Genomic DNA, 15,073 nt, shown 5'->3' on the forward strand with positions numbered 1-15,073 from the left:
GTAGATCTAACACAATGCGCTTTCGTTTACATTATGAAATTACAAGCAAAAAGGTTTAACGAAAAAAATGATTTATTAGAACACTCTGTCGTCGAATTCAAAAGCCAACGTCGAAGATCCATCGCAGCTCGAAGTTGCTATCAATTACCTAATCAGCGACTTACCCTCGTCGGTTATAACAGAGGATTGTTTGTCTCCCTCACCAATGCCGCATACGCAGTACGTAAAGGCTGCTATATTCTCTTCTCGTATGCCTCCAGTTTCCGCGCATGCCAATAAAATCGGCATCAATAAAATCAACCGTTGCATCGTTATCCAAGGCAAAGGCAAAGGCAAAGCATCTCCGAAGCAAGAGTCCAAACATACCATTGGAAAGTTGATTAATTCCAATAGTGCGGAGCAAAGCCCAATGTCGGATTCAGAGAGCGTGATGTCGTCCGGCAAACCTTTGTCAATGTTTGAAATGATAAACGCTGACCACAACAGCCATGGCAATATCCAAAACGCTGATATGTCTGCACAATCGAAAGTTCTTGCCACTCGCAAGTCTGGTAAGAACTCCCGCGCGTCTCGTAATCATACATCATGTTTGGATAGTTCTCCAAGTGCAAATGTTTTGAACGGCACCGCATGCAATATTAAGGTGGAACGTGGCACCGAGGAAGCATTCAATTGTGTGAAAAAGCAGGAGGTACAATACTTTGATGACAGTGCGAGTGATAATTCTATTGCCTCATCGGGGATTGAAATGCATAATCGATGTCCATTGAAAAGGATATGTAGCGATGAGAATCTTCTGGTGATGCATAGTAAGAAGAGATCTAACGATGTGTATACATCGACGAATATAAACAACGAACAACAGCACATCTCCTATTTGAAATGCAGATCTTTCGCATCTGAGTATCCGACATTTTCAGATGAATTTAATCAATACAATGATGTCAATTCGCAACCGCTGACAGTGGCGGAATCGCCTAATTCAAGTTTACATGAAGTCGGAACCGATTATCAACAGTTGGTAGATCCTGCCGTGCCGCTAGGCGTAACAAATCATGATGAAGAACAGTTTGTTGATTTGCAGGACCTGAAAGAGGACACGTTGCTAAGTTCGGAACTTGACGCAAGTCCAGGTAAATTACAATAGTAATATCTTTGGCGTTATATCTCGAATTAAATCTTTGTTTTCTAGAAAATTCTATGTAAACCGTAACCTCTTAATTTCATTATAATTGCAATTTTTATTGTCATGGGAAGAGACTATAAACGTCTTATTCTTTACTTTAGAAGATCGAGCTTTATTTTTGAAGATGATTATTGTTATTGGAAATTTTCTACGGGAATATTGCTTTGTTTATTCTTAGTTGAAATTAAATATGTTTTGGATATTTTGTTTCACAGTGTAGTATGTATTTTCCCACTAAAAATTTCTAAATATATATGCGATAATTCAAAGAATAATTGGTTAAGAAAAGAAACTGATAAGAGTGTGCACGTATAAAAAGAATCACAGGTTAATTGAATTTTGACTTTTACAATTCGGAGCGTTTTCGGAAAGAATATTTGTTCACATTCGCTAGCTAGTTACGAAATAAATACATTTGCGACAATTGATACATTGTTCGCGAGTCGAGCAGCGATCTAGGATTGCGAACAATAAATACTCAGCGATTTAGAGCGCTCGCGCCTAATATAAATTGATCATCATAAATGTGCTATTATTGTCAGTCATTTACATTAACATATCGCGCGCCTTGAGGATAGATGATTGTCAACTTCGCTATACACATGTGTTGCGATGAAACCGCTTAATCTTGTTAATAAAAAATTAATAAACGTCTCGCATGATCATTAAATTATACATCCAACGGCAATACGTAAATTTTCGCAATAGGTCTTTATATTCCTGTTTTTGTCTGAATTGTAACAGTTCTAATTATTATCATTGCCCGGATGAACCTTCTGTATTCTGCCTAATACCCATTTTAACGGTGGAAGATTATCTTTCTTACAAGTATCAATTGCCGTACCTTAATTAAGAGCCCCTTATTAACTTGCCATTTATTTTACTGTTGCAAATTCGTCAAATATTCCCTAGACCATCGCTTCCAAAAGTATTGACGCATTCGTCAACATCTGCCATCTAGACAGCCTACTCATTTTAATCTCAGTTATACCAGGTTCTGGATAAGATATTAATGCAGTTTTTATAAGAAAATGACCGAGCGACAGACAATTTAAGTCATTAGAATCTGACGATATCGCAGTCAACAGTCTATTTTTTATTTTATTTAATATTGTCTTTATCTGAATCATCAATGTAGCAACTTCTTCAAAAGTCATTGCAGTTTCTGACGCTATTTTATAAAAATAGTTTTTAAATTTTATCGCCGACAATCCATCAAAATGTGAGATTCGGTATGAAGTGCCATTTTTATCCCTTCTAATGCTGTCTCATTTATGATTTTTAGCGTTTTTGTCTCTTAACGAAAAATCCTACTAAATTCCACCAATTTACGATTAGCTCCTACAAAATTAGTGCCGTTATCTAAAAATAGATCCTACATCTACGACCGATAAAATACTTAAATGTCCCGAGAAACGCGTCCGCAGTCATATCCGATATCATCTCTAAGTGGACCGCTTTAATGACCATGCATGTAAATAATGCGACGTAAGACTTCATCCGTCTAGCATTCTTTCGTTGACTGTCACACACGTAAATCGGCCCACAAAAGTTCACTTCTGTCTTACTGAACGGTCTTGCCGCTATCACCCGTCTACACGGCAGATTCTCACGATTTACTGCGCCAAACGTGGTTTTGCTCTGAGACAGATAATACATCGTCGAAGTATCCAGCGCACCACATCGCACACCCTGAGAGGCCAATACCGTTGGCACACGGCTGCAATCGTAGTCTCAGCATGTAAATTTCTCCTAGGTTCATGCTGTATAATCAACTTCATGAGAACCGTGCGGCAACACTAATGGATGCCTCGTATCATGCAGCTCTGTATGTTTCAATCCCACATGAATTAGTCCTTTATCAAGTTCTGGATTAAGATGCTTCAAGCTGCTTTCTTTTTTGAAATCGGCTTGTCACTTAGGGCCACAAGCGCGCCGTTCGCAGCTCCTTCGGGCCACAACCTCTCATACATATAAGAGAAGAGTAGAATCCTTGGATCCAATATGGTATTAATCCTCGATTACCATCAACTTCTGAATTTCACCGATTCTGAGCGATGAAAACCGGCAACTTTTTGTGTGCTGCCCTGATCCAATGCAGGACTATAATAGATGAATCTGTCCAATAATGCACCTTCTTAATATTAATCTCCAATGCCATCTTGATCCTGCTGACCTGTTGCGCCAACAATTGTGTTCCGCATAACTTTGCAATTGATAGTCGCGACCTCGACGCGACTCTCGATTTTGCACACAGCAGCCTCACTTGAATCGAATCCATTCGGCTGCGCAAATAGATGCAAGCGCCATAAGCACACTCGCTGGCGCAAAATCCATGAAGGTGGACCTCCGAATTCAGCCTTTCGCTAGTCACGTATGAACTTGAGAAGCCATCGTTCCCAGTCCACTAACCGAAACATGCGCCGGATAATGTTTGAACCCCAACATCTCAATGCATTCTCTGGTTATAAAACACGATTATGATTCGTCATCCAACAGCGCACGATAAGATCTTCCAATGCCCTTGCTATCCAACACTTGTACTACTGCCATCGTAAGAAACATATGCCTATTTCGAATAATGCGTGACTTACATTTGTCGTCATCATTCGGTCCGCATCCGAACCTACCGCCACGCTTGTTGCAGCAATCACCGTTTGATCCTCGTGCAATAATGTGTGTTATAACGCCTGTGACACCTGCGATGTGATCCACGGAACCACACTGCGCGGCCCGATGAGAGCCGATCCGGAGATTCAAACAATCCACACGACTTCGTTTCCTTCGTTCTATCCTTCATACTAGCTATAGATAATTCGAGCATTTATATATCGCATAACTCTTTCCGCAATATGTGCACGATGAACTCGTGATGGCCGCGCAAGTACTCCTAATTCGCTTTGAGTTTTCCTGATTGTAATAGCCGGCCTTTGATTATGGGAGGATGCCTCCAACGCTCTACAAAAACGCTAAGTTAAAAAAATCAGTTAAATCGCGAATGTAGCATTCCTGCTTAGAGGAGAACACTTCTCATGTTCTCATGTTCAACTTGTTTTTGGATCCGACCAACTCGTCAGCAAATGCTTCATGGCCATGTCTAACAATCGTCGCAATGCCACATGATCCTCTTTTACCAATTTTGGTAATTCGAATAATTTATATGCTTCTGTTTTATCGCCTTTGTATTGTCGTATCTTGCCTTGAGAAGCTCCCAGGCTTCGTAATTCTCGTCAAATGCCTCCAGAGAAGCAATCACATCGCGAGCCTCTCTCTTTAGAGCCGACATCAAATATTGCATTTTTTGAACGCTTGGTAGAGCGCTATGTTTTGATGAATCATACTTTGAAATATGTTTCGAAATGGAATCCACTGATCGAAGATTCCTGAAAATACTAACAGATTAACTCTAGACAGTTTCAAATGGTCGCTTGAAGAGCCACTTATCTGATTGCTAGTTAATTCCTAATGCGACGCTCGATCGGTCATTCAATGTAACTATCGGCTGCGTATGACTTGCTCATGTCGCCACCGCCTTTTCTTCTATTAAGGCTTCCAGTTTCGATGAAGAAATATCTGCTTTCGAATGCAGTCCTCTTCTCATGCTGCTCCTGATTCTCGTCATCAATCTCTATCTTCTCAATTTCGGATTGCACGGCATTGAAACTGTTCCATGTTTCCTGAGCTTTCTCTCTTAAAGTTCAAATATCATTACTGCCTCTTTAATAATTTTCTAATATAATATTAAGATAATTACAAAACCTCAAACATTGACTTTTTATCTGAGCTTGTTTGATTTTTAATGATTTAATTTGAGCCGCATCAGCTACTGCTTATCGATTGCACTTGTCTTTGCGCCGGCGTTATTGCATCCCGACTGAATCCCGGCTGTAATCCGACTCCTTTGCGGGAACGAACGTCAATTGTCAATGCAGTAAATTAATATGCTAAAGTAATCACGGATTTAGACTTTCGAAAAATCGATCGTGACCTCTATTGAGAGGTCGTAGATTCGCGTTTTTAGAATCCGATCTTGTCAATATTGTTCGAGTTACGCTATTGTTGTTATGGAAATTTAATGTAATCCATTACCTCTTATGCCATGTTATGCCAGCAATTAGAATTATCCAGACTCAGAATAGATATGCTGGCCTTGTTCTGTGTTATGCCCTATACATGGTATACGTGCCGATGTCACAATCACTAGTTGCGCCTTTCTCACTCTCTTGCTACGTGTCCAAATTTCTTCAGCTTCCATTACACATCTCATGTTACTCACTTTAATAGATTTTCGATCTTAATTTTTTTCGACTGTCGATTCGGCTCGAAGAATCAAAAAAATATAGTTAAGAAACTGAAAAGTGTGCACGTACAAAAAGAATCACAAGTTTATTGAACTTCGACTTTTACAATTCGGAAAGAATGTCTGTTCTCGTCGCTATCTAGTCACGAAGTAAATACATTTGCAATTGATACTATTGTTTGCGAGTCGAGCAGCGACCTAAGATGAATCGCGTATCAAAACAATAAATACTCAGCGGTTTAGAGCGATCGCGCCTATAAATTGATCATCATAAGTGCGTTATTATTATCAGTCTTTTACATTAACAATAATCATTTAACGAAGAAGTAAAATGTTATTTTATAATCTTTGAATAGTACATGGTATAATTTATACTGGATGTATATTGCATTTACATATATATATATATATATCAGCTATATTTTATTGGATTGTCCGGAAAATTCGTGCCGACTAATCTATATAATTTAATAAATGTATACTAAAATTTAAATTTTCTATGTTTCAATTTTCCTTCAACATCGGCACAAACTTTTCGGACAACCCAATATTTAATTTTTCTATTTTCATTTAAAATCACATTGTGTATGATGTTATTAAATTAATTTATAATAATTGATGTATTCTTGAACATATTCTTTTCTTTTTGTTCGCAGAACTTATGATGAAGATATTTGGCGGTCTACGTAATGGAACTACAGGTTTCGAAGGTGAGTTTATATAGCATAAATATTTTTGGAAACGTATATTCATCAAATTAATTAAATTCCGATTTAGTTATTTCAGATTTTGACGAAGCAAAAATACAGCAATTAACACCTGATGATGTAAGTATATAATGTGAGAGATGATTAATTGTAAAATAGTTTTAAACACACTCATGCAGTTTAGAGTGATCGAGAAGGAATTAAATTACATATTATATTTATAGCAAGTGGTGAATGACGAGTTAAGTCGCACATATTACCAGTTAGCAGACAGCATGGCATTGCATGAGTCCCAAATCAACGTACTGGCACGTGATCTCAAGAACCCAGCTCTTCGTATTCAAAGGAAAAACCTGTCACAGTTACAGGTACATAAATTGATACAAAAGAAATATAGCATAATGTATTGAGATATATTATTTTTTGTTCGTTATTTTCCAGGTCGAGCATAATATGCAGAAGCAAATGCTTAAAACCTTACAACAGGATCACTGTAAAATGCAAGTGAGCGCTAAGCAAAAGCTTGGAATCTGAAAAACGGAATGGTCACTTCGCGAAAGCCACTTTCAAGAAGCGAACTTAATATGATACATCCCGGAAATTATTATAATTGTTATAATTAATAAGAAATAAGCTTTAAAAGTTATCCTTTCCTCAAAGGACTAGAACAAAGCTTTTGACATACGCGCAAGTTGCATAATATTTCTCGATTTGTGTTGCGATATCATGTTCTGAGAATTCTCTATTTTGGAATTACTGATATCATCAAGATTTATGAAGATAAGATCTGGATAATTATTATCAGTGCAGCAACGGAGATTTGCGGGCATGTAAAACTGCTCAGCTTACGAAGAAGAAGGTATTGCTTAAGTTGACTGCAAGTGATTGAGCTATTACTAAAACAGTCTGTGTGTTCGCTTCGATCCACATTTTCCCTCGATCAGTGGAAAAGAAATGAAATGGAAAGACAGTGAGACAAAGAACTCACAGTATAATCGAGCGATTAACACATGTAAATTATTCTTTTTCTTTCCTTGTCGTTTTCTTAACTCTGTGGGATTAAGAATTTAATTGCGCACTGTCATGTAAAAGGTTGCGCGCTTTGCTCACTAACTGATTATGCAAAGATCGTACAAAATCGCATTGAATACTGTTATTTAAAACGTTGATATACATTATAAATAACAGTCGTTACTTAGGCAGATTTCCTGCGGCGATCGAGTGTTATGCAGTTGGCAATTTTCAAATTTTATGATGTAATGAACTTGTATATATGATATACATTCGATTTTAATACAGCACGGCCGTGTGCGGCATTTTCCTCGTGCTAACTCGCTCGCCGCGAATTCGGTCGAGCTTAAATACTACCTCTGCGATTACGTATTTGTATCGGATGGATACAGAACCAGTCTCATTTATTTCTTTATTCTATTGGTTGTAATTGCGAATCTATGATGTTAAATATTAATAATACTCATAGTACTGATATCTTTTTATAATTAATAAAAGGACGTTACTGAAAATATGAAAAGACAATTTGGTAATTTTAACGAATGATGTTATAACTTATCACGTCTCGTATAAATTTTATTGCGTATTTATGTGGAAGAACAAAAAGCTAAATTTAGGGATATGTCTATAGGGTTGCCACACTATAGACCAGACTTGCTTTACTTTTAGTGAGACAGTTTAATAACTGTATGTACCTGAATTTCATTTATGTTTAAATATTCTGTAATATTTGAAAATTGGTAGTCCAATCACGTGTTATTAAAAAACGATACAAATATAAAATTAGCCATTAAAAATAAATCTCATTTTTTACTCGGTTATCCCTTCCCCGTTACCACGATTATTTGCTTTATACATGATTCTGCTCTTTTATAATATATTCTACTTTTTAATACTTTTAAATTGTGGTAACCCTAAATATCTCTAAATTTTATTAAGTTTTCGTAAGTGCAATAAAGAACCTCTGAGAATATATTTTAATTTTATAACATAGAAACATTAAATAATATAAAGTAAATATAAACGATACATTTTTAAATCTATTCGTATTATTATTTAATTAAATTTCTTATAAAAATATATCCAGTTGCACAATTTCATTATATATGAAATTTTAATATGTTTTTTATAATTTTCTTGAATGACTTTTTATGTCCCACTGGCCTTGCTATCCATCCAATATCATGTTACTACGCAAACATACATATTAATAAATGATATTTTTATTCCGCTGTTAATTGACTTCCGCATTAATGATTATAGTTACGTGGAAGTTGACACGGTTGACGTATATGTGTGTTAATTATTGAGATAAATACATATTGGCCAATCGTGTTGCTACAATTACTTATGCGGGTCAGCGTGAATATAAACAAATTGTATATCATAAAAGTGTTTAAAATATAAAAGATATTAATATAAGAGAGTGACGGAAACAGTACACTTGTCAACATACTCAGCACTTAACAGATTTACAAATTTGTTTGAATTCTACATGTATAGGTAATGTAAAGGCGGATCTGTAAATAAAGATGTTAAATCTGATCTCAGATCGCAACAGCATTTTAAACATTTCTTTTTTTTTAACAAGAATTACTCATCGAGCATCTAGATCTAGAATGTACATACATTACTTGCAATCACATGCTGTTTTTCGTATATTAGGTTAATAAATTAATTTTTTTTCTACAGTTATATTAAAAAGACGCTCTAATTTGAAACATATAAATTTTTTTATTAACTTAATAATGTAAGACGAAGATGTTGAGGATTGTTTTTTGACCAAAATGAAAAAGTTTCGAGATGTACAAATGATGTATCATACTGAAGAATTACTTAAGCAGAATTGAGTGATGCATCGTTTATCTTAGAGAAAAATCGGTAATATGAAAAAAATCAGTGATGAAAAGTCAGTAAAGTTAATGTTATCACATTTATTAATAAAAAATGATTAATTGAGACATCAAAATATCCCGGGAATAAAGCAACAAATGTTATTGTTACTTAAACACATATAATTTAGAGGAGAATTTTCATTTACAAATGATAAAAAGTCTGATACAATAATCATTTGATTTCAAATTCTAGTTTTGAATAAACAAACATGCTTATCACGTTATTGTATTTAAATAATAATAGTTTTTGTTGCTTAATTCGTAAGATATATTGACATCTTATTTAACAATTTTTAATTTTATTGTCTTTAATAATGATTTTTGCCACGTTTTTAATGTTTCTTCAAGATAAGCAGTATACCACTCGACTGCTTAAATAATCCTGTAATATGACATATAATTTGAATATCTGGATCTTTTTCATTTTAATCGAGAAATAACCTAACTTAATATCCTTCTTTTTCATGCTCCCTTTTGTTATTATCTTAATATATAAGTTTTTCATGCTCTTGCGTTCTGTTCATCATGCATCTACTTGTGGGACTTGGAATTTCATTGTCACTTGTAAAAAATGCAATGTAACACATATATACATACATATGTATGTATGCATGTACGCATACACACAAATGCCACGTATATATACGCATATTATATTCATTGTAATTTTGTTAATCTGTTTTTAACAAATTACATTGATGTCGAGTGAGGAAGTCAAGATTATTAATCAGTAAAGGCCTCATAATTACGACCGTAATACTAGAATTGTGAAGTTTAGAGTATAGCCTATTTCTCTTGACGATTTATCAGCAAAATGACTATCTCCTCGTGCCGAACACTCGTCATCGATGTGAGAATCTACGTTTTTATGCGGAAATCCACCGCTGGAAAAAAGGAGTATCTAATCGACCTGTATGTACGAAATTGACATTCGCATAATTGATGACCGTACCGTAAAACGAACATCAAGTTGGCTTAACATCGCCCTTGATGCCCAATTTCTCTTGCGGTCTTATAGTACAAAGGACAAGTTTAAACTGTCTGTGTTCAGTGTACCTCATCCTCTTCTCTCTTTCTCTCAAACTAACTCTCCATACTGTCATCAGTCGTACCGATAATAACTGATATTAATATGTCGTATGGCTTTGAATATATGTCAGCTTGGTTGTGAATATACATGATGGGGTATTTGAAACAAAATCTGTTTAAATATAGATTTTAATTGCACACATCAGTTATGAACATACAAGAAAGTAATAGCAAAAGTTGATCTACTCAAATAGGAAAAATGACAACTACACTGAAAAAAAATTCTGATTGAAAATGAATGAACCAAAAATTTCTAGTTAAATTTATTAAAATTCTAATTGAGATAAGAAAGGGAATTCTGATACAATATTTCTAGTAAAATTCTACTAGAATTCTTATTTTTACCAAAATATCAATTAGAATTCTAGTAGATTTAACCAGAAAATTCATCCATTTTTCCATCAGATTATTTAATCCAATTAGACCGTTTCTCTTAGTATAAAGATAATTTTTTTTGGAGATCAACATTTGTTATTTTCTGTACATTTATAAAGAGAAATATGACTCAAAAAATATTATTGACAAAAAATCATTGTAAAAAATCGAATATTATAATCATTAATTTTTACAATATACGTCATACTATTCTACAGTATCTGTTATACAGTATCTATTATAAGTTTTGAAAAGACAACCAAGCGTCAGTTTGTACGGCACATTGTGCATTGTAGTCATTTAAGAATTTATTCATTCTTACGGAATGGAGTAGAGGCATCTAAATCTTTCCGGGATAAAATTATGCATATAATTTTATCCCGGATATGTATACCGAAAAACATTAAATTGTATGTGATTATGATTACATATGTTAAAAGGTATTATTATTACAATGATTGAGAAGAAAACAGATTTGATCCTCTAAACTCCTTTATATTAAGATAACTAAGAAAGAGATATAAAACGGACGGCTGCTCGATATTTACTGGAAAGAAGTGGATACTAATGCAACACAGACGGCTCTACGGTTCATTATACGCTAAGATAAAGTTCAACTTTATATACCGCTGTAAATATATATATTGCGTTATTATATTTTATACTCTGCTGATTGCACATAAGTGGCTTTTCGATTTCTTTCTATAAGAAGCAAAAGGCGATTAAGTGTGGTTGTGTACCTTCCTTCATACATGTACAGATATATTAAATACAGAATGTGTGGTATGCGTCAGTGCCATTTAAACCTCATAGAATCGAATTGTATAATTCGACTGTTATTGCTTCTTAAAAAACGAAAATTTTGGAGATTCTTACTTGGAGACGAGAAGTATCTTTCTCGTACTGTTTTTAACAATTGTTATAAATTACATCGAGAGTCCTTTCAAATGTGCTTTTTTATCTTTTTAATTTATGTTAATTTGCAGCACTCGGGGCAAGATATACGTGCAGGATAAGCTATATGATTACTCGTTCAATTATAAAGATGAAATAATTAATGTTATATTGTAAATGCCCAGATATTAATCATACTTGCACTAAGCATACCGACACGAGGATTAAATTTTCACGATGACGTGTATGGCTCATTGAAAATTGCGCACACAATAAAAGAGTTGCGTTTTTCATAAAATAGAGGGACAACAAAAAACAGTTTATACTTACCTCTCCTGCAGATTGCTCACACATTATTAGTTAACATTTCTACATTAGCTTTATTATTTTTAATGGAACGATATATGAGTACGTGAATTATTTCGAATGAGTCTCAGCCGGCCGATAATTGTAATGAGCGAAAACGTTTGTAAAAAATTTTCTAATGTATAATCTCAGTGTTTTTTGCTGTTAAGCATTATGTAAATTCCGATAGAGAAACGTCGAACGTAATTTGCGTTGCGAGCCACTCCGGTAAAAAATCCACCGCCAAATTATTTTATAATTTCATCATCGCCTTCATGTAGCTTTCATTTTTCATTTTATGTTATCTTGGATTTTATTTTATCATTTTATTTTTGTAATATTTGTATATGTATATTATATATAAAAAATAATACAGCTCACCCTGATTTTATCATGGTTCTATATATTTTAAGTTTGGCATTTTTTTATCTTATTATATTGTAGTATATTCTGCCAGAAGGCACACAGGTTCAGAATATTTTAATATATTTAGAATTTTTTATAAAGAGTGGATTGTATTAAATATAAAAATAGACTTATAATATTCGATTATCGTTGGCTTATGACGTCGTAACACAATGTATATGGGTTAAAAACTGCTATAGGTATTCTGTTTCTCTTTTTTCTACTTTATCTTGGAGGTGGATAATTCTTGCCAAGAGAGAATGTAAGATAACGAAAATCATAAAATATACATATGTTGACGAGTTCAAGAAATTGCGCAGAGATTTATAAAAATGTTTACGGTCGAATCGCTTAGGAATGGTACAGGTATTTATTTGGCTTAGGAAATATTGATTGCGCGGAACATGATAAAACTCGTCAAAGAAAATTGTATAATAAGAAATAATTTGTTTTTCAATTGGAATTTTTTCGTTTTTGATAAACGAAAAGAATTAATAACTTAACATATAATTTGCATAAATTCGGCTAACTTATTCTATATTTAATATATAGCAAAAAAAAGTATGCGTACATATATGAAAAAGAGGAAAATATATAATTGTAATAAATAAAGGAATATAATGATGGGGGACGATCATGTACATGTACAGTTATTATGTCAAGACTGAATTATTAAGACTTCAAGAAGGTGGAACATTTTTGTAAATAATACTGTCTCTGGAAGAAATATATGTAGAAATTATATGAATATTGTGGAATATCGATCATCGTTTGATTTATATTTAACCCTTCTTGTCTTTGTTTACAAATTTACAAAAGAATCACACCGTGTTTCAAAATATTAACATCAGAAGTTCTTCTTTTTTTCATTAAATTAATAGACTTGCAAAAAAATAATTATAGATTATTATATAAATAATTGCAGATTAATTTACATAATCGCTGAAATGAACTTCTTCTATTGGATTCAAATTTTTATTATGCTTAGAAGATAAAAAAATTATAATCAATCAATATTTCTAATGTGTTTATGTAATTTTTTCACTAATTATTTAATGGACAAAAAACTTGGACATAAATTTATTAAAAATTCTTGTTCGTTTCCATCGTATATCTTTTTTATTCCATTCAATGTGCCTTAAAAGATTTGAAAAGAATTGCTGTATCATCAAAGTAGTGGTAATTTGTGAGTGATAGTGATATCGTAGTTCTATGAGAAAATAATCAGAAAGGCACAGCATTTCGAGGCACATTTAAACGTTTTGTATACCGCAACAAATGAAAGCTTCCTAAAATGAGAAATCACTGTAATTTGTCTCTCAATTTTTATTCAATATATCGTATAATCGAGGCATGTGAATCGTACTTATCTAACATGCACCAAATCCCAAGTAAGACATCGCAGAGCTCATATTGTCAAGAAGATATTCATAAATTGACAAGACCCTGCCGCGCGGATAAGAGATCCCAGTTATGAAATCGCAAAATTTTATTGCAAAATGATTCTAATGATTATTTTAATTTTCATTAATCTTAAAATATGCCGTATTGGTAATATTAAAAAAAAACTAACATGAAATCCATAAGTCTTTTTGGAATAACTAAATATTTGAGAATGAAAAAACATTTTAGAGAATATTAATGTTTTACTAAATTGTTGAAATAGAATCATGCAGCGATTTAAAATTAATTGTAATATTGATTCTGTCAGTGAACTGCGCTTTAATATTAAAAATTCAACATCAATGAACTGATAATAGGTAATTCGTGCGACTGGGACATCGTATACGCGCTCTGCGTACGCAACGTCCTGATAAAGGCAGTGTGAAATAGCAAACCGAATAAAAATGGATATCGAAAGCGGTAGGGCATCGGTTATGATATTGCTCGTAGTGATGATACTGCTCGTCTCGATTACACGTAGGCGATATCGCTTTCCGTTCCTACTTTCCTATCGTTTCGCATTTCCGGCAACGAAGCTATACGTACTTGCAATTTGGTTCATATTCTGTATAAGTCACTAGAAACGTTGCGATGCAGCGCAATAATGATACTTCAAATGCAGAGGCCCATGTGCGTTTTTCGATAACATTATATATTTTTTTTCCTTTTTTTCGCGCGGAGAAATTCGAGAGTATAAACTTCGGGGGACTCGTCTCGTACACTGAAAACTTATTATGATCGGTGAGTCTCTGCCGCAAAGAAAGATAGAAAAATATATGAGTTTCTAAATAACGGCGCGTCCACCGTTTTCTAACAATAAGAACAATACAGTTGGAGATCATTCTAGATGACTATTCGTTGCTACGGTGAAGAACGTCATCAGCAAGAAGCACATCCGATACGCGCCAAAAGTTAAGTAATCACTCCTTTTCCCAAAATCGCTCATATCTAGCTATGATTTGTCGATTTTTCGCTAAATTCCGAATGATACAACGCTCTCTCATTCTCTATTGTCATTCCCGTCTTCCTATGCGTTACTAAGCGGATTAACTTGGTCGTGGGATCGGGATTTTAGGAATTAATTCGCTATTGATTACCAAATCTGCTTATTAAAGAGTCTTTAACGAAGTCTTTTTCGGGCATGCGACTATGTGTATCATGCTCTCTTCCGATCTTAAACAGGAACAAGGTCTAGTCACAAAGGTATAATACCTTTCGATTGCGATGGATATTTAACACGTCATATTTAACCGTCTAATTGCCAAACTATTGTTGAAATTAAAATTAATTTTACATCTCCCAATTTCTTCATATACTTTTGACTAATGACTGTTTCGAAACTTAGGTATTTTAAATATTTATTTTTATAATATTACTATTTTCATTATTTTAAACATTAATATGTATCTATCTATATATATAT

At 33.8% G+C, this 15,073-nt stretch overlaps 1 protein-coding gene across 2 annotated transcripts in view; it reads left to right on the top strand.

The window, feature by feature from the left end:
* The window catches only part of LOC108687693 (aryl hydrocarbon receptor nuclear translocator 2-like), a 101,478-nt gene extending 93,779 nt beyond the window's left edge, over positions 1-7,699 (top strand). For both annotated transcript variants that reach the window (XM_018193608.1, XM_018193607.1), the window contains 5 exons: positions 80-1,133; positions 6,143-6,196; positions 6,264-6,313; positions 6,418-6,561; positions 6,635-7,699. In XM_018193608.1, the coding sequence (XP_018049097.1) occupies positions 80-1,133; positions 6,143-6,196; positions 6,264-6,313; positions 6,418-6,561; positions 6,635-6,727 (1,395 nt within the window). In that variant the 3' untranslated portion in view covers positions 6,728-7,699. The remainder of the gene's footprint in view (positions 1-79; positions 1,134-6,142; positions 6,197-6,263; positions 6,314-6,417; positions 6,562-6,634) is intronic.
* Positions 7,700-15,073: the final 7,374 nt, after the last annotated feature.

This window comes from Atta colombica, unplaced genomic scaffold (genome assembly GCF_001594045.1).
Source record: "Atta colombica isolate Treedump-2 unplaced genomic scaffold, Acol1.0 scaffold210, whole genome shotgun sequence".
Classification (NCBI taxonomy): domain Eukaryota; kingdom Metazoa; phylum Arthropoda; class Insecta; order Hymenoptera; family Formicidae; genus Atta; species Atta colombica.